At 34.6% G+C, this 20,202-nt stretch overlaps 1 protein-coding gene across 50 annotated transcripts in view; it reads left to right on the forward strand.

Moving 5' to 3' along the window:
• plekha7b (pleckstrin homology domain containing, family A member 7b) overlaps nt 1–20,202 on the forward strand; it is a 193,890-nt gene that overhangs the window by 116,923 nt on the left and 56,765 nt on the right. For 38 of the 50 annotated variants that reach the window (XM_068222607.2, XM_068222610.2, XM_021477813.3 and 35 more), the window contains 4 exons: nt 732–836; nt 1,240–1,312; nt 1,673–1,773; nt 16,107–16,282. In XM_068222607.2, the coding sequence (XP_068078708.2) occupies nt 732–836; nt 1,240–1,312; nt 1,673–1,773; nt 16,107–16,282 (455 nt within the window). The remainder of the gene's footprint in view (nt 1–731; nt 837–1,239; nt 1,313–1,672; nt 1,774–16,106; nt 16,283–20,202) is intronic. The other 12 variants (XM_073908479.1, XM_073908488.1, XM_073908491.1 and 9 more) reach the window with 1 other exon arrangement.

Here is a 20,202-nt window from a genome sequence, read left to right on the forward strand (position 1 = left end):
AAAGTTTTGTGCAGAAATTGGAAAAAATGACCGCAGATTCTGTCTAACCCTACATATTAACCATCTGATCACATTATGTTTTGTAAATGGGTAAATAAGTAAAAGTGGTTTGAAATTTACATCCAGGGCCGCCAACCTGATTTGACCAAGTTGGACATGTTTATTAACATCTGTGTTGATCCTGGAACAACATTCCAGTCAGCCAATCAGAATTAAGGGATAAGTTTACCTTAAGTTTAGACTTACGTTTAGGTTTATGAACTTCTATATGGCTGTTATCCAACTATTATTTCCCTCTGATTTTGGGAATAATTTACAGTTATTGTTGGGTTCAGGGGTAGGGTATAGGGATGGATTACATTTTCGAACAAAAATGATGTTCCAAGATCAACAAAAAGTAGATGTTAATCCAGGATCACATCATATTTGGCAAAATCATGAACTGTGCCCCAGTATAGAGTATACATTTGAGGAAGTTATCATTTTCTGTTTTGTAATAATACATATATAACTTATTGTAAATGTTCTTTGAGAATGTGATATCAAATGACCAATTGAGATTTAAACTTTTAATCTCAATTAAACTTCAGCTCAACTACCGATCAGGATTAATAAAAGCAGCACACTAGGTTACTGTGAACATTGCTAAAGCTCAAACTTGATAGACTTGGTAAAGTGGCCCCAAAATGAACAAACGAAACAAGTGGATGTCTTTTTTTTTAATACCACAGAATCTGAAACCCAGTGGGAAGGTGCATTGCTTTGGCAAGCGTGACCATTCCATCAAAAGGAACCCCAATGTCCCGGTGGTGGTGAGAGGATGGCTCTACAAACAGGTGCGAGTCTCAAAAGTAGATTACAGAGTTTGATTTTGATCTAAACTAAATGGTGCTCAGATGTTAGATTACATCTTACATACAGCAGGCCTTATGACAAACTAAGACCCACAGTCACAGTAAACTGATTGATAGTTTTATTTAACATATATTAAACACATATTCTGTATAAAGGAGGAATTCATTTAAATGCAGCATACTGTATATTGGTTTGTAATAACAGATACTGCCCTGACTGTTTTTAAATAATTATGAATGGGTCATTTAAAGTTGATGATTAGCGTAACAAAACATTTGCTACTAAATGTACCTTGTTATCTTATAATGTAGTTTATTAGATTATGCATACAGTTGAAACTGATAAATACGGTGAATTGAAATGTTATACTTCATCCACCCTTAGGACAGCTCAGGCATGAGACTGTGGAAGAGGAAATGGTTTGTGTTGTCTGATTACTGCTTGTTTTATTATAAAGGTGAGTTATTGGATTCTACTTAAATTAGCTGTAATTATCTAAAACAGGTCTCTAATTTTATTGCCTCATAATCACTTTTTTCATAAGTAAATCACTCCGTTTATGTAACACATTATTATGAGTGCCTATAATAAATAAATAATAGCAGATTTATATACTAAATAGCATTAAACAGTTTTGTTTTTAACACTGTTTATGTTAAGTAATGCATTATTTTTTATATAATTTCATTGGAAAAATTGGAATATCACTTGCTTACTGCCATTTATTTCTGTTTCAGAATGAATTAATTGCATCATTTTTCATCTGTAACTAACCATTTTCAGGCTTTTTCTTATAACATCTGTCCTTTATTCACAGATAGTCGAGAGGAGACTGTTTTGGGCAGTATACCTCTGCCCAGCTATGTAATTTCTCCTGTGGGACCCGAGGATCACATCAGCCGCAAGTATGCCTTCAAGGTAAGAGCGTTATGATAATCTGCAGTTCATAATGCTACTCAGTTCCTGTGTGTAGGCTCACCTTCATTGGCTTCGCCCCTCAGGAAGTCTGTGTCATGAGGCTTATTATCGGTGTTGGTGTGTGGGCAGCTGTCAAGGAGAACTGATTAATGTGCCAGTCGTTTGGCGCTTCACTCTGCCCTCCTCTGACCACACTGATCACTAGCTGTGCTTTCTAACAAACCCGTAAAGGAATCAACTAAATATACATTTGTTAACTAATAGCATTGCATTCCCATACTTAGTTTCTAATACACTATTGGTTAAAAGTGATGTCTGGCCTTTGCTCTTTATTCAAACATATTTTTTCTATCTTAATACAGATTTTCTAATTATATAGTTGTATTTAAATGTTTTAATGGTTTCCATTTTGATAGCACAAGGAAACATGCTAGTCAAGTACAACAGAATACCATGAAACGGGGCTTTATTTTAACGATCTAGGTGCAAAGTCTAAAGTGCATGGCGCAAAAGCATTAAGGGGATCTCTGAATCCACTTTTGCTATTTTAAGGGCAGAAAAATATAGTTTGTGCCGCGGCGCATAGTCTAACAGGGTTGTGCTTATTCTCTTAATGAATTATGGTTGTTTTGAGCATAACATGCATTAAACCAATCAGAGTCTCATATCTCGTTCCCTTTAAGAGTCAGTTGCGTCACCCTATGGCACATTTGGTATTTACATGGCGGACTTTGTAAGTGGAAAAAAATGAACACTTCGCTAGCGAGAAAACAGTCAAACAGACCATCAGCATGAGGATAAAAAATGAGCCTCCTCCATTCGGCCTCTTTACTTTTTCTTTATCTCTTTACTTTTATTTTTTACTTTTTACTTTACTCCTTTACTTTCATGGAAAAGGAAAAAGTGGAAATTCTCTCCACTGAATACATCCATTAGCCTACATGTTTAATTTTGTTTGTTAACTGAAAAGATTTATTTCAAAACTATTTCTAAATTTAGTTCTAATTTCCAGCTAACTAATATAACAATAATAATGAAGTTGTTTGAGTTATATTCAAACACACGTCCTATTCTTATGCACCATATGGTGATGCATACTTCTTCAAAACTGCTTGTAGTCAATGATGCAGTCTATTCTGTTCCTCAAAATAGCAATGTGGTCCTTTGTGGACCACAAAGTCTATCGGAGTCCACAAAGTGGCACAAATGGATTTGCTATTTAAACAGCGTGGCACAAAATGTGAAAATTAGGGTTGTGCTGGTCTGAAAACAGCAACAAATCACGCAGAACACTTCTTGAAACTTATTGCGGTGGGTGTATGATTGTGCCCACAGTATGATTAGGGTGTTGACTTTTTGCGCTCTTTATTTCCCTTTTCACAAATTCTTTGCATAGTAAAATTCAATCTATATTCTGTGATTAAGCAATAGAAACACCTTAACCCAGTTAAGACTAATCCCCAATGTGTTTGTCATAATTTGATGGTTTAATTAAACTTGTAGCAAATATTGTGCAAAGGGCCCCCAGACATCACTTTTGGCTGCTGTTGCTGTTTACATTATTTTCATGGAGAGAAAAAGCCATCAGACCAGAGATATTTAATTTACTTCAAAGGGGATTATATTAAAACTGATATTTTCGATTGTATACTTTGATTGAGGGTGCCATGTTCAAAGCGTCTGTTGAGGAAATAGCTGATGTACTATATGAAAAAAATAATAGCTGATGTATGCAAACATAACCTGTGACAGTAAATTATATTTTATAGAGGACCTTTATATTGGATGTAACGTTAAATAGCCTACAGTTAAGTTAATAAACTACTTGTCAATAATTATGTAAATACTGCAGTATATACTATAATATTTAATCAATACATTTACATTAAATTACATTCATGAAATGTTGTTTTTAATCACATTGCTGACAGCAACTCATTTACAGTTGTGTGGCAGCATGCTTTAATTGTGATAAAGCACTATATTCCTTTGCCTCTTGTGACTTATTTCTTAAAGGGTTTCTTTAATGCTATTTCTGCAAGATATAATAAGTCTCAGGTGTCCCTAAAATGTCTCTGTGTAGTTTCAGCTCAGAGTACCTCGTGGATTATTTATTATATCATGCTGCAAATGGCCATTTTTAGATAACATGGCTTTTTTCACTCATTCTTTCGTTACCTCAGCAACAACAAACTTAAACTCCTGAGGCAGATGTTGCGTTATGTGCACATTAAACACTAAGGTTTTACATCGGCTATCAAATACACACCATGTTTTGTCAATAACACAGAAAAGTTCACATATACTGTAGTTGGCTGTCTTTGAATGTAAACTGTTGTGGAAGAAATTTGTATCAATATGTTAAATCTGTGCATCATTATCTTTTGGACATGGGATCCCTTCAGTTATGCCTTGGCGCATGAATTTTTTCAGTTTTGGTTATTGTCATGTGCATTTTTTAATAAGAAAAGGCAGAAAAACAGGCAATTAAGGAATTACAGAAGCACTTCTAGCTGTAATAAAAAATGACTTCCTTTTTAGTGGATATTGTTGACCATTGTAAAGCTGGGACATGCCAAGCCAACGGTTTGCTGTTGTGCAGCGTCAGGCCATCAGTTGAGCGTCTATCAGCTTAGTTTGTTTGGTGTGTTCCACATGTCGTCTCACATCATGTCAGAAGGAGTTTGCCCGATTCAGCATGTAGAATCCGTGTTGGTCGTTGGTGAAGGAGAGAGCGATCTGATTGGATGTACTTCAGAACAAAAACGGAAGTAATGAAATTAAGCAAACATGCAATTCAAGAGGCAACACAAAAAGCATTTATTAAAAATTTGCAAAAGACATAGATTATCTTACATATTTAATATAAGATATTGAAAGATATATGATCTCAAGCAAGCTCAGAACATTTGTTCTTTATTTCAAAAATGACCTTTGCTGTTTGTTCAAGCTACTTATTTAAAATAAGCTGTAACTGCACAATTCGAGTTTTATAAAAGAGTTTTTTTTTTGTTTTTTTGGGGAAAACTTAATTGTTTTATGTTCAATCCACTTAAATTCGTAAAAACAAATCCTTTAACTTAGTTCCTTCATGTTGTCCCAGCATGTTTTTAGAGTCTTGTTTTCTGTTTGTTGTTGCTCACACAATTTTTTTTTTGTTCAGTCAGTTCAAAACGCATCCGACAACACACTAGGTTTTCATCACCACTAGTTCTTGGATGTTGGCTTGGTGTGTCACAGGCTTTAACTCACAAATAGCAACATTCCACAACCAAGGAAGTTGAAAATATAAATGCATAACAGAATCACTTTACATTTGATATCAATCTCTTGTTGACTGCTGATGTCTATCAACATAATTCTGTCGTCACCGAAGCTGCTGTTTGCACACAGGAATTCACTTTGAGCTTACACACGACCCATTCATCATGTGTTCCACAGCCCTCTTCTATTTCACAAAGCGAACATTAGGAAAATCATTATAATAACCCATCTCTGAGTGAGGGCAAGCTTCCATTGAGCCTGACAGACTTGCTCCCATTTTTTTCTGTGGTCTGATGGACTATGAAATGATTTGAAAAAGCAGAATATCCCAGAAGGCTTAGAACCAATATTACATGCCATACTGGACAATCAATTCCAAATGGAGGACAACAGTTATTTTTTTCCTGAAGTTCACTGATAACTAACCTCTAACTTTAGATTTGCGCCAAGCTCTTTGCATTTTGTGTGGAATTTACCTTGGTCTCCTCCTGAAGCAAAGTGCCTTTTCTGAAGAACATTACTCCAGGCATGTTTGATCCCATTGCAGCAGCCCATTCATTTCCTTCCCTATGGATAAACGGTGCTTCGTTCAAACTCCATTACCCTGCCTGTGTTCCCCGTTGCTGGAATTTGTTTGACTGTTGTGCCGGCAGGCAGATTAATTATACATCTTCTCTATTTCTAATATCCTCCCTTGTACTTGCCCTACAGTATGTGATGTACCAGAGCAAGGTGAGAGGCCTTGTTTTCTCGTTGGCGCTCTGGGTGTTAATTAGCAGGTTGTTAGTTAGGAGATCTCCATCAGTAAAACTACCCAGCAGCTATTTGAACATCTGGCTGCTTTATTTTCATGTGAATTAAAGCCCAGGGTATGCTGTTTGTCCTGTATTTTTAATTCTAACTGACTTCTCTTAGTCAGCATTTAATTAGATTGTCTGTGTACAGTATGCACAAGTAGTTTTCGTTAGAATTTTCTGTAATATTAAGAACTTTTTAAAATAAATATTCAGTTTTTAGAAAGGTTACATTGAAATAAACACCAATTACTTTGTAAAGGAAAAAGATTAGACTTAACAATTGACTCTTGTAATAATGAACACCTGGATTATAAAACCAAAGGTCCTGGTTTTCAGTGATTCAATCACCTAAGACTCAACAAAGTATATAACAAGCACTTTATCTGAAATCAACCTTATACCCTTAAAAAGTGGACTATTTAGGGGAGCAGCCATTTCAGGTGGTGTCTGAATTCATCTGTTTGTTATGTCGTTACGTATGAAATATCATTTGAATTGAGAAAACATTTTTTTATGACCACTATTTAGCCATTTAAAACATTAAAGTAAATTTTATATAAATTATAAGTCCACTGTACGCAACTGGACTTGCTGCATCACAGACACCAATCTTTTAATAATTTCTAAAAATGTATCACTTTCTGAAATTTCCATAGAAAATGAAATTTTTTCTAAACCTCCTTTGTTTATGTTGAGATATTTCACTTTAAATAACAGGAAAATGACTTATTCTTTGCCATAAAAGTGATAATAATGAACATAAACAGGAGCCTGATAAAAATGCTCATTTTAGAGGAAATTTTTTAGATGGCATTTAGAGTTTTTTGCATCTAAACTCTTCATATAAATTTATATTGCGTAATTTTCAAAAGTAATACATTGCTTTGTAAACGTTTATTATTACCATTTTTTAAGCCTCCCCATATGGTTTGATAGAGCACTTGGAGCCGGGAGCCGCTTCGCATGACTTCAAACTTAACAAGAGTATAGTGGACATTCAGAAGTGGAGTCAATCAACCACTTAGTGCACAGCAATATCAAGTGTACAACCCACAAAAATACCCATGATGCACTGTTAGAGTTTGTGCGCTGAATGTAATCCGTAGCATATCGATATCAGTGTAGGTTTAATAAAATATTTTTATACAATAAATATATAATTGAAGTAACTTTTGTATACTGGTGTATATTTTTACTTGCATACATTTAACTTCCTGATCAGACACTTTGATAGTCATTAAACATTTAGCAAGCTGTCTATTAGTTATGTTGTTAAACCAAACTATGTTGATACCTGACACCTTGTCATAACAAGCAATGTCATGTTTGCATTTAAACGAAGAAAATGACATTGTCATAAGCACACATAAAGTCTTATTGTGAAGTTTATTTATAAACTAGTTTCAAGAGGATCACAAGCTTATGACCACGGCTGGACCCACAATAACTATCACATGATTGTCCAATCAAATGTTTCCTAAGTAACTATAACTTCCTAGGGCTTAGTGGCCACATAGGTGGACAGCACATTTTAGCTCTTAAGTGTCTATTTAAAATACTTTAAATGTTTTATAGTTTGTTACAGACATACAGTGTCAACCTGCAACTGTTTTGCAGCATACGGAATGTCCCAAACACTATCTTTAACTGTCCAAAATGGGCAAAAAATGTTGTTTTTACTCCGATAGTCAAAACATGTTCAAAAACATTTATATGTTATATATGCAGTCAGGAAAAAGTGTTTTATGTAAATTCGGACCACGAGTCCACATAAATGGACATCATTTTTTCTCTAAAAGTATATCATATCAAAAGATGATACTAAGGTTTTATTATAATTAGGTTTCAATAAGCCCAAATAGCAGAGAGAAATAAATTTTAAAAAATCATGTAAAAAATACACCTTAGGCCTTAAGAGGATAAATAACCATGTTCTTCCTAGCACAGTCATCTTTATCTTGAAAAATCCCTCCTTTCTTCCCCACTCCACCTCCTTCTTCCTTGATTGGGCAGCACGGTGGCCCAGTGGTTAGTACTGTTGCCTCACTGCAAGAACATCATTGGTTCTAATCCTTACTAGGCCAGTCAACTTTCTGTGCGGAGTTTACTTGTTCTCGTTGTGATTGCGTGGGTTCTCCCGGTTTCCCTGGTTTCCTCCCACCGGCCAACGATATGCATCATAAGTAAATTGACTAAACCATATTGACGCCACAGTCAAGTTCTTAGCCAACAGTATTTTCCCCCCATAAAGCAATTCGTCATTAGCCACAAATAAGCGGGGGAATTCTAGAGATTTACCTGAACTCAATCTGAACAGTAATTGAATCTGAACAGGGAAAGCCCAGAGCTTGAGGATCTCTGGAGCTCAGGGCTTTCTCCCAGGATAGCCTGCCAAACAAGCTTATAATCAATCATCAGCTAAGTGTGAACTCTTGAAAATATGCTAAATTCATTTTATGTTAAAATGAATCAGCACTGCAGTCCTTTAAGATTCTCATTCTTGATTTTTTTGTCATTTTAGAATACAAAAGTTGGCATTATACTCAAGAAAAGTCACATCAGACTCGATATGTGAACACGTATTTAACTAGCACAGAGCAACCAATGATACTCAGTTTCAATTGATTCATTTATTCAGCCACAGCGGTTAAATGTTTTGATGTTTAGTAATCATGTATTCCTTTTCTCTGGAGTGTTGTACTTCTGCTCTCCCAGTGGTGTAGTTCTGCTTAGCTTTGCTGCCTCTAATGCTAATTGCATTACAGCTCACCCGGCTTACAGTATTTGACGATATTTCACAACCTGGGACATTTTAATACATCTTCAAGTTCGGTTAACATTTTTCACATAGGCCGTGTTCCACCTCCCACTGTTTTTTTTTTGCACAACTCACTCTGATTCTCTCATTCCTATCGGCCTATTGCTTCCTGTTGTGACCTGCTGCATTATGGGAGCTGAACCAGTGGAAGGGCCGTCTCCTGAGTCAGCCTCTTGCATGAATAGGTATTTTAATTTCCATTCATTACTATCCGCGGATCACCACTCCATCATCATCCCGTGTATGGCATTCTCCTAGGCAGATGAAAAATGCACATAGTCCATGTGCATTGATGTGTTTCAGCATGCATGCAATTTCATTTCGCTTCCACGGGAACAGGCAATGCCAGCTTGGCGATCAAGTCGTCATATTCATCTCCCTGATGGGAATATTGGATATGGATAAATGTCCTTATGAACGTGTGAATCTCCGAGTACTGATGAGGATTGTTGCAGACTGGCATTGCTCGATTCCTCTTCTATTCCACTTCATCATTTCCATCAGTAGATTCAGTGTTGGTCATCATTCACACATTGCTCCACTCTTATTGGCTACTCGAGGTTTTCTTTTCTCATCAGTTCTGTGAATTATAATATATGAATTGTGTCTGTTGTTTAGTTGTACTTATAGTGACATTATTCTTGTAAATAAAGCACTGTTCAAAAGTTTGGGGTTAGAAATATTGTTGGAATGTGTATAAAAAAGTCTTGCTTAATACAACCACTGTTGCATTTATTTGATTAAAATACATCCAATAAGAAAAGTTTTACTGTGATTTATGATCAATTTATTGCATCATTGCTAAATAAAAGCTTTACATAAAAATGTAAATCGTTTTGAACAAAGAAACGAATTAACAAAACAAAACAAAAAGGACTAGCCCCAAACATTTTGTACAGTATTAAAACACATCTAAATTGCTATTATGCACTGTTTATGTTTGTGTATAACTAATTGTCAGATTGTGGCAAAATAATTAGTCATAAAGTTGGAATTTACCGTAAATATACACTCACCGGCCACTTTATTAGGTACACGTTACTAGTACCAGGTTGGACACTTTTTTTTCTAACTTTCAGAACTGCCTTAATGCTTCATGGCTTAGATTTAACAAGGTACTGGAAATATTCCTTTTAGTCCATATTGACATGATTGAATCCTGCAGTTGCTGCAGATTTGTCAGCTGAGCATCCATGATGCGAATCTCCCATTCCACCACATCCCAAAGGTGCTCTATTGGATTGAGATCTGGTGACTATGGAGGCCATTTGAGTACAGTGAACTCATTGTCATGTTCAAGAAACTAGTTTGAGATGATTCGTGCTTTATGAGATGGTGCATTATCCTGCTGGAAGTAGCCATCAGAAGATGAATACACTGTGGTTTAAAAGGGACAGGTCAGCAACAATACTCAGGTAGGCTGTGGCATTGACACGTTGCTCAGTTGGTACTAATGGGCCCAAAGTGTGCCAAGAAAATGTCCCCCACACCATTACATCACCACAACCAGCCTGAACTGTTGATACAAGGCAGGATGGTTTCATGCTTTCATGCAGTAGACACCAAATTCTGACCCTACCATCTGAATGTTGCAGCAGAAATCGAGACTCATTAGATCAGGCAACGTTTGTATAATTTTCTGTTGTCCAATTTGATGAGCCTATGTGAAATTGTAGCCTCAGTTTCCTGTTCTTAGCTAACAGGGGTGGCAGGTGTACCTAATAAAGTGGCCGTTGAGTGTATGTATTGGGTATTGAGTGATTCAACTTATTTAAACTTAATTATCAATCATCAAATAATTATGATATGTCATATATTCATTTCCATTATAATCAATGTTACTGAATATTTACATAATTTATAGCATACATTTAAGAACCAAACTTTCAGCAAACAAATCGTTTTTACATAATTTATTTATGTTACTTTGCACATATGCTATATATATATATATATATATATATATATATATATATATATATATATATATATATATATATATATATATATATATATATATATATATGAACACATTTTTTTTACTGTAGTTCTGAAACAGTTATGTAAGTTCAGTTTTATGTGCTAAACTACTGTTTTAAATCATTTTTACAACCTGCAGGGTATAGATATTGCGTTGTAAATAACACAGTATATTCCTTTAACCTCTAAAGTGGTTGAGTGATTGGAGCAAATTTCTCAGATTAATTACTGCATATCCCTCTTAGAGGGATAACCCTGAATGAAAGCCCAAGACTAGATGAGTAATCTGAGGTCATTAACTTCCTAAAGACAGCGATGTGAGAAGAATATATATCAGCAGACATGCTTTCCTGTAGTTGATGATACTTGATGGGTAAAAGCAGGCACCAAAATCCCTAGCTCAGGTTTTGTCTCCCATTTCACAGTGATACATGTTTACAGTTATTTAACTTCATTCTCCTTTATGATTTCTCATACTTTGTGCATTCTGTTTTGAATGGTTAGTTTATTTATTTGTACATATAAATGTGTGTGTATGTAAGTGATTCTGCTATTAAGCTATAGGTTAAAGTGTCTCTACAGCCTAACTCAGGGGTGCCCAAACTTGGTCCTGGAGGGCTGGTGTTCTGCAGCGTTTAGCCTGTAAGAGCTTGATTAGCTGGTTTAGGTCTATCTATTTGGGGTTGGAGCTAAACTTTGCTGGACTCCAGCCCTCCAGGACTGAGTTTGGACATCCCTTGATCACTAAAGCAGATTTCATAAAACATAAAAATAGTTTCAGAGTGCACATTGGTTCTCAAGTCGTGTTTTTTGCAGGCTGTTTTATAGTTTTTAATATAGTTTATTTTTTAATTTTTTACTGAAGTTCTATTTTAATCTGTTATTTTTAAATTCATGCAGGCACACAAATTTAAAAGTTAAAGATAATCCTTTGTGCTAATTTGTAATAATTTGCTTTAGCGATGCACAAACTTTTTGCTAGCTAGTGAAAATGGAAGAGCATCTGTTTTCAGCCGTCTTTCTCTTTTCTCTAGCCAGCGAAATTTGACAAAAAAAAAAATGCTTGACTGCATTGCATTATCTAACAGTGTTCAGTGCTCTGGTTTAGTAGTGTATAGCGTAGTGTGTACTGTGAAGCGGCTTTCACACTGGACACAGAAAGCTCTGCACAATGTAACCCCTTCATTTCAATGGCTTTGCACCACACTGTAAAAAAATTCTCACATAGATTTTTTTGTCTTGTTTTTATTCAAATATCTAAAAATTCTTAAATTAAGAAGCATTTTCTAGACAAGCAAACATTGTTGTGTAAAAGAAAAAACAAAATTATTTTGCTTTCCACACTGGCAGATTATTTTGCTTGTTTTCAATAAAAATCTCGTCATTTTGGTATAATATTTCTTAAAACAAGATAATAGTTTTTGCTTGTGCAATCCAAGGCTTACTTTTGACTAGCTCAGATTTACATGCTGTGGATTTTGAACTCATGTACTTGTACAGTACATCTATGCATGAACCACACAAGGACAGGACATGCAATAGCCTATAATGTTCATGCAGCTTCCAATATTTTAAATAGCGCTACTGTACTATCATGGCAATGCTAGTAAAAATGTCAAATTGTCATTTTGCTTGATTACTTGTTCACTCGTCAAATGCTTTGATAATAATAGCTGCATAGACCTATTTATATATCTACGTTGTAAAAAAAGTTATATTTTAATTTTACATAGACCAAGATAAAATGAATCCTACTGTTGTTATGATCTTTTAATTGTAATATTTAATATGTCCATCTTTTGCAGCAGTACTTCTGCTTGATCTCCTTCAATAGCAAATCCCCTGGCATTATATAAATATGTCCTGAGAACTTCAGCTCCAATGTTCTGCATGCCTGACAATGATTGCACAAGTAATTTGGCTTCTTCTGTGTAGTAACATTTTTGTGTGACATTGATGGTGAAATAGGCCTTGGTCGTTTTTTAGTAAAATGACCTTAAAAAGAACATAATGATGACTTTGTCGATATTTCAGCATGTTGTAAAAGCCAGTTCAACAAAACAACTAATACCTAAATAAAATAAATTACATCAAGTGTTCTAATCAATTTTTTTCAGTCCAATTTTATACTACTGTCAATAAAACATATTATTTATTAGCTTGTGTTTTTTTTTTTATTTTTAATTTCATTTTTTCTTTTTAAGTTGCTGTATAAAGTAAAGTCTTATAAAATGATTTTTAAATTTTTAATAATTTTACGAAGCATTTTTATTTTTGGTTTTCGGCCAAGTCCATCTAAAATCTTTAGTTTCGACCCATTTCATTTTGGCTTATCCATACTTTAAAGCATTTACAGGTATTCAACCACAAGATGCAAACTATTTTCTAAGAAAAGTGTGTCCTAAACACATTAAACAACACCTTTTCTGGCAATAGTGCAAGCCATGTAACCTTATGATTTAGTTCTTTAGTTAGATTAACCGCTTCAAATAATGCATGTCTTGTGTTTGTCAACTTTTATTGAGCCCTTTTCTGGCAAAAGAGTAGTTTTTCTCCTTCATTATTTACAAAATGCATCTAATGAAGAGTAACTAGTGAGTGTGTATATAAAATATATTGTCACACATCCCCACTCACTGGAAAGTTCTGCACATTCAGTGACTAAAGCAATAATGCATTCATTCTATAGGCATGTATACACTGTAAAACCCAAAAGGTTAAGGGAACTCAAACCATTTGAGGAATCTGATTGCAACAAACCATTTAAGTTTAAAAACTTATCCATATGAGTACTGTGAACTTAATCAATTTAAGTTGATGTAATGAGGTATTTAATTAACTCACTACCTTCAACAACAGTTCAAAACTCTTTTCAAATGAGTAGAATTAACTTTCAGTCAATTCTGCGCTCATTTCATTTGAAGTTAACTGTTGGGTTTTAGTGTACTAAACTGAATTATGTGTGCTGAAAATGTTATTTATGAACATGTGTATGTTCAAAGAACACATAGTTTGTTTAGCCAATCTCCCAATCATATTGAGTGCTTTTCAAATGACCACACACACACCATATACACTCATCTGTCAACACATTTGTGATATCAAGACAAAACAGCTAGAGAGTCAGGTAACATAAAGACTTCAGGAGCAGATCTATTAGATATTGCAGGGTCTGCGTTAGCCATTAGCCTGTGACAGGTGGGATAATAGACTCCTGGAGAGGCTCCTGAAGAGATGTGCCGAGAGCAGAGATGCAGCTGTCCAATTGTGAATTAAGAGACGCCATTGATGTAGCCCAGAGGCCGCTGCATTGACTTTCTGCAGAACGAGTCAATGTAACCAGATGTAAGCTCTGTGTGTGTGTGTGTGTGTGTGTTGGAGATGTGAAGGTGGGAAGGACGGTCTGCTGCCTGTCTGAATGGGTCTGGGGTGGGCCTTGGAAAAGCGCTGAGCTGGACTGTGTTCGTAAGCGTTTCGATGCGTGAGCGCTGGCCGGACCCCCGTCAGAGAGATTAGACCAACAGTTGCATTTTGGCAGTAGCAGATTAACAGAACAGAAGGTGCATGGAGCTAGTTTAGCTGGGGGCCCTGTTAAACCCAGCATTAAACAGAGTTAGAGATTTAACAGCTTTATGTAAGTATTTGTGCGCATCTCTAGTGTTGTTTATTGTAAAATACTGTACAGTTGTTCCAAAATGTATTTGTAGACTTGTGTGTACAATTATAGATGCAAAAAGGCGAGAAGGCTTGATTACTTATAGTAAAAACTTAAATGAATCGCAGTAAATGCAGGAAAATGTAGTATTATGTAAGAAAAAAGCTTTTTTGCAGCAGTGGTTTGCAAAGTAGTTTATTGGTTTATCATTTGTTTACTGTGCACTGAGGGTTGGAGTCAGATATTTGGTGTTATTTTTCTGACAATAATTCATTTTTTTCTATAGAAGCTCTTTTTAAAATCTTTAAAATATCAGGCAACTATTTCTTTATTATCAATTCTAAAAGCTAAAAATTCTTACTTTATTTTTTATAAATAGTGACTTTAATTGTTATAGTTTGTGACTTCATATCTTATAGTTTATAGATTGTGACAATTACTATAAAATTATTTGTGACAGAAAGATTTTTTGTATTAATTAAATTATTATTGTTTGTAGTTTGAATTTGTACTTTTTTTTGTATAGGCTTTTTTACATCTGGCAAATGGACCACCAATGAAAACTAGTCTTTTGGCTAATTTGGGTACAATTACGTTCTTGGGAAATGTTGATTAATGTACACTTTCGCTTGTTGAAAAAAATAAGTAAAAGTAAAAATAGATTATTTTATCAAGCAAAGATGCATTCATCAACATTAATGTTGTATGTAAGTTTTTGACTCTTCCATAGCATAAAAATACCATAAAATGTTTGCAGACATTTAGGAAACATGCTAAGTGAACATTCTTGTTTATCTGAAAAGCAATACTAAGTTTGCTGCTGCTTTCAGTAGTATGGCAATAAATGTCATGTTAAATAGCATTCAAACTCACATTACTACCATTTAACACTGAATAAAGCACATGAGGTGTAACTTAGGTGATCATTATTCATCTTGTTGTTCACCTGTGAGAAATAGAAGCCGTTTCTAAAATAAACATTTCAGGTGTTGGTTAGGACAAAAACTCCTTTTAGTATGGAAAGTATTCTTTCTATTACTTGCTTTTAGTTATAAAACAGTTAAAATCAGCCTTTAGGCTTGATAGTCAGCCACACACACGTCAGTCTGGCAACCTGCACTTGCATGGACTCGTCAGAGGAAAAGCCAAGTGAAAATGTGTATTGATCCAGGGGTGCAATACCTAGTTCAACCAATGGGTGTCAAACTTACATACTGCACCTTTAACTAAGGGACAAAATACATTTATTTATACTTTAAAAATCTAAATAAATAAGAGAGAAATTATGTGCAGAATGTTTCTTACGTACCAAAATCAGCGTATCAGAATGATTTCTAATGGCTCATGTGACATTGGTGTAACTTAGCTTTGCTATGTCAGGCATACATTACATTTAAAAAATGTATCGAAACAAAAAGCTACTGTATTAAAAGTTATTTCTATTGTTAATTTTTAAAATGTATTCTGTAGCATAATTGTCCTCCATATTCTAAGCATAGTCTTTATAACATTTACTTTTCAATAAAGGTCTCAAATGTTTATTACACTAGTGCAAATTATTAGACAGATGTGCATGCTAATAATTGTAGCAATCATAATGCAATTATCATTGGGTTGTAATCCTCTTACAGATCCTTCTTTCTGTTCTGATCAACAAAGTAAACAGATCAGTTCAGCATGACTCCTGAGCTTTGCTACAGTGATGGGGGTGTTGTCACAGCAGTCCCGGGGCCCACTAGTCCAGGGCCTCAATTTGCACGTGCAGCCTTTATGCATGATCACAGCTGATGGTCCCCCCTCCTCTGTCTCTCTCCCTCAGGCCTGCCACACGGGAATGCGCTCCTACATTTACAATAAGAATTCTCTGATTGGCTCGCAGGCCGAGCACTGTGGCATGAGGACTTACTTCTTCAGCGCCGACACACAAGAGGACATGAATGGCTGGATCCGGGCCATGAACCAGGCTGCGCTGATGCAGAGCCATGGCATGAAGAGGTCAGTCACCTCCCGCTGCTGCTGCAAATCTTCTCTCACGACTGGTGTCTAGAAACAAGATCAGTATCTAAGAAGCCATTCTGTGTCTAAGAGAGATTATGTTGAATACAAAAGAATGCTAGCACAGAGAAATAATAATGTTGTTATTGCCTTAAGAAGGTCTTTTTTTGTTAATTTTTTATTATTATTTCAGCTAATGAGTCATTAAAAACATTGGCAGCAAATCAGAATCTATCCTGCTTTACAACCATGGACATTTAAATGAATAGTTTAATAAATGTAGAGTCTTGACCAAGTTTCTTCAAATGACAAGTACCAAAGAAGGTCTGCACATTCGTTTGTAAGAGAGCATGGTTATTACCTGAAAAGTTTGACATATACAACAAAATAAGAGATGCATTTTAAGATTTTGCATAATGTATATCCTACAAATTTCTAAATTGCTAATTATTTTTGAAATATCTAGGGCCCTATCATATGCACAGCGCAATATGGTGCAAGACATGTTAAGTGCGATTTCTTGCTATTTTCTGACCAGTGCAACTCTAATTTTCATGTTTTGCACCACTATGTTTAAATAGCTAATCCATTTGTGCTGCTTTGTGGACTCATGGGGGTGTTGGTCTAAAATAGAGATGTGTTAAAACGCATTGTTGGCGCGTTGCTACATTCACCATCTAAAAGCAGGTCTAAAGTCCAGCGCAGAGTGCATTAGTTGTGCGCCTATGTGAGTTCAAACACTTACACATTGCTTAATACACACAGGATTTACAGCAATACACAAATATCTTTACATAACAAAAAAATTAAAGGATTAAAATGTTAGAAAAATTATTAATTTCTACATATGTATAAAAACCACTTCCTCTATGTCTTTTTTATGCCTCCATGCTTTTTTTTAGTTCATTCATGGCAATTTGCATTTGTATGATGTTGTAATTATTTGCAGTATTATTTATTAAATGCATATTTACATATATTTGGACGTGTGTTTCGATGTAACTCAGTGTTTTGACCACACTACATTATTATTGTTCATTTATTAGTTTCCTGGAAATTAGAGCTGAATTTAGAAATAGTTTTAAAACAAATCTTTGCACTTTACAAAGTAAATAAAATATGTAGGCCAATGAATGTCTTCAGTGGAGTGTGTACCACACCGTTTCCTTATCCATGAAAGTAAAGGAGTAAGGAGTACAAATAAAGAGAAAGAGAAAGTAAAGAGGCCGAATGAAGGAGGCTCATTCTTTATCCTCATACAGACAGTCTGTTTCCTGGCTAGTAGAGCGTTCAGTTTTTCCCATTACTGTAAAAAGTCCGCCATGTAAATAGCAAATACGCCATGGCGCAGTGCAATTGACTTTTAAAGGGAATGTGAGATGAAACTCTGATTGCTTTATTGCACTTTATGCTCAAAACACACCTATAAATCATTAAGAGAATAAGCACAACCCTGTTAAACCATGTGTCATGGCACAAACCATATTTCTTCGTCCTTAAACTAGAAAAAGTGCATTTGGACATGCTCTTTGTGCTTTTGCGCCATTTGCTTTAGACTTTGTGCCTAGATCTTTAGAATAGCGATCCTAATTTGTATTACTTTTAGCAATATACATAAAGAAAATTTATTTCAGTTATTTTAGAATTGCACTCACATTCAATTTCTTTGGGATAACATATGTTTTTGTTTATAGTCATTTTATAGTTCCCAAGAAATCAAAACTAAACATATGATATTGTTAGCTCAAATTGCTAGTTTTATGGTGAACAGATTATCTGTGGATTTTGTTAAGAAAAAAAGTTTACCCTTTTAATCTTTAATTGAAGTCTGAAAATGCACTTTCTGTTTTTTTTTCAGTAGTGAAAATAGTGAAAATAGAAATAGAAATGGTGATCAGGAGGAATCTGTTAGGTTGTAATAACTCTCCCTAAACACTTTTTCAGATCTTTCTGGATGAAATGCCTACTTTACCACATCCATTCAGCTCTCAGTAGAAGAAAACAAGCCACGCCCACTGTTTTGTCATTTAGTATTACGTTGTTCACGTCACAATATGAAAAAATAGTTGTTGGTTCTTCTGGTTCATGTGTACGTAAATTTCTCTATTCATGATATTTCTGTACTTTTTTGGTAATGATCATGCTCTCAATCTTACTGTTTTTGTTATACTGTAAATTATTTATACAAAAAAAAAAGTTCCTAACGACAATACCTAGATTTAATGCCTTCCTTGTTGAAATTTTATTCAATGTTACATTTCGTAAGCTTATTATTAATTATAATAATAATACGTTACTTAAAGCTTATGATAATTTTTTTTTCTTAATCTTAATGATTGAGGCTTTGTAAAGATTTTCTTTCCTCTTTCTCTCTTTCCTAATGTTTGTTATTGTATTTTCTATTTAATGCGGTGATGTTATTTTTTGTACTCTGTTACAAAAAAAGGTGTGCACTCAATAATTTATTATTTGAACAACTAGAGAAAAATAAATAAAACATTGCACTAGGACATTTTGATCCTTATGGTCAAAATGTTTGTCTATCTTTTCCCCTGTTGTTCATTTAATAAATTATCATCAAGTCAAGTCAAGCTCAACATTCGAAGCAATAGTTAACCTAATAAAGAAAAAAGTGTCACTATTTACTCAAGTGGTTCCAAACATTTATGAGTTTTTTTATGTTGAGCTCAAAAGAAGACATTTTGAAGAATGTAAGGAACACACATATATAGCCCTTGATATCAATAGTTAATGGAAAAAATAAATAAAATTACTCAAACAGGTTTGGAACAAGTGTAAGATAATTAAGTGATTATTGACTTTAAAGTTGAAGCACCGCACCGTGTCTTTTAAAATTCTAAACATTGTTTTCTGTAGGTGTATGATGGCTGTTCACGTTGCTTAGCAATGTATAGAGAACAATGTAAAGACGTAGCATGGCATGGAGGGCTTTAGTCATAAAGCCATGAGAATGAGGAAATTGGTGTTTGAGGCTCACTGGAGTTTTGTAAAAGATCTGCAGATTTATGCAGAATGATTTTGGGAGTATCATAACTAAAAACTTAATGTATGAAATAAAAGAAAATACATTTTTTAAAACTTTATTTATTGTTTACAATGCAACTCCAAATAGATCCACTTATTTGGTAAACAAATCGAGTCTCTCGTATAATGTATCTATTAAAAGACAGAAAATGTTACTTTACAAACTGTATCGTAAACAAATCATATGAACATTTTCATATTACTATTATTATATCACAACAATATTAGTGAAATGAATAAAAAAAAAATATTAAATATAAATTTACACACATTAACACAAGTAAATACAATGGGCAAAAAATCTGCAGATTTCTGTTCGCAGATTCCATGTGGGCCCAGTCATAACTCTTATTCACCTATGCCTAGGTACATTCATATTTTCCTTATATGGCACCTTTCATTTATCTTTCCAAAGCTTTGCCTTTTATATTCCCCTGATTAAAACCAATTTGAGGTAAATTGTAATATTCCTAATTCTCTCATTTAATACATTGTTTCAGCTTGATCTGTGATATTCAATGACATTATAAAAGCCATTGATCAGGGTTAAACCTACAACCATTTTTGACTTTGCATTACATTAGGAACTCGAAACAAAAACATTCACTTGGACCAAAGTTTAAACTTGATGAGCTCTGACTTCCAAATTCACATAGAACAAACATATTAGGTGGCAAGGTGGCTCTGTGTCGCCTCACAGCAAGAAGGTCACTAGTTCAAAGTTCAAGAGGGTTTCCTACAGGTGCCCCAGTTTCCCCCACAGTCCAAAGACAAGCACTATAAGTGAATTGGATAAACTAAATTGGCCATAGTGTATGAGTGTGAATGTGAGAGTGTATGGATGTTGGCAGGGCATCTGCAGCTTAAAACATACA

This window comes from Danio rerio, chromosome 7 (assembly GCF_049306965.1).
Source record: "Danio rerio strain Tuebingen ecotype United States chromosome 7, GRCz12tu, whole genome shotgun sequence".
Lineage (NCBI taxonomy): Eukaryota > Metazoa > Chordata > Actinopteri > Cypriniformes > Danionidae > Danio > Danio rerio.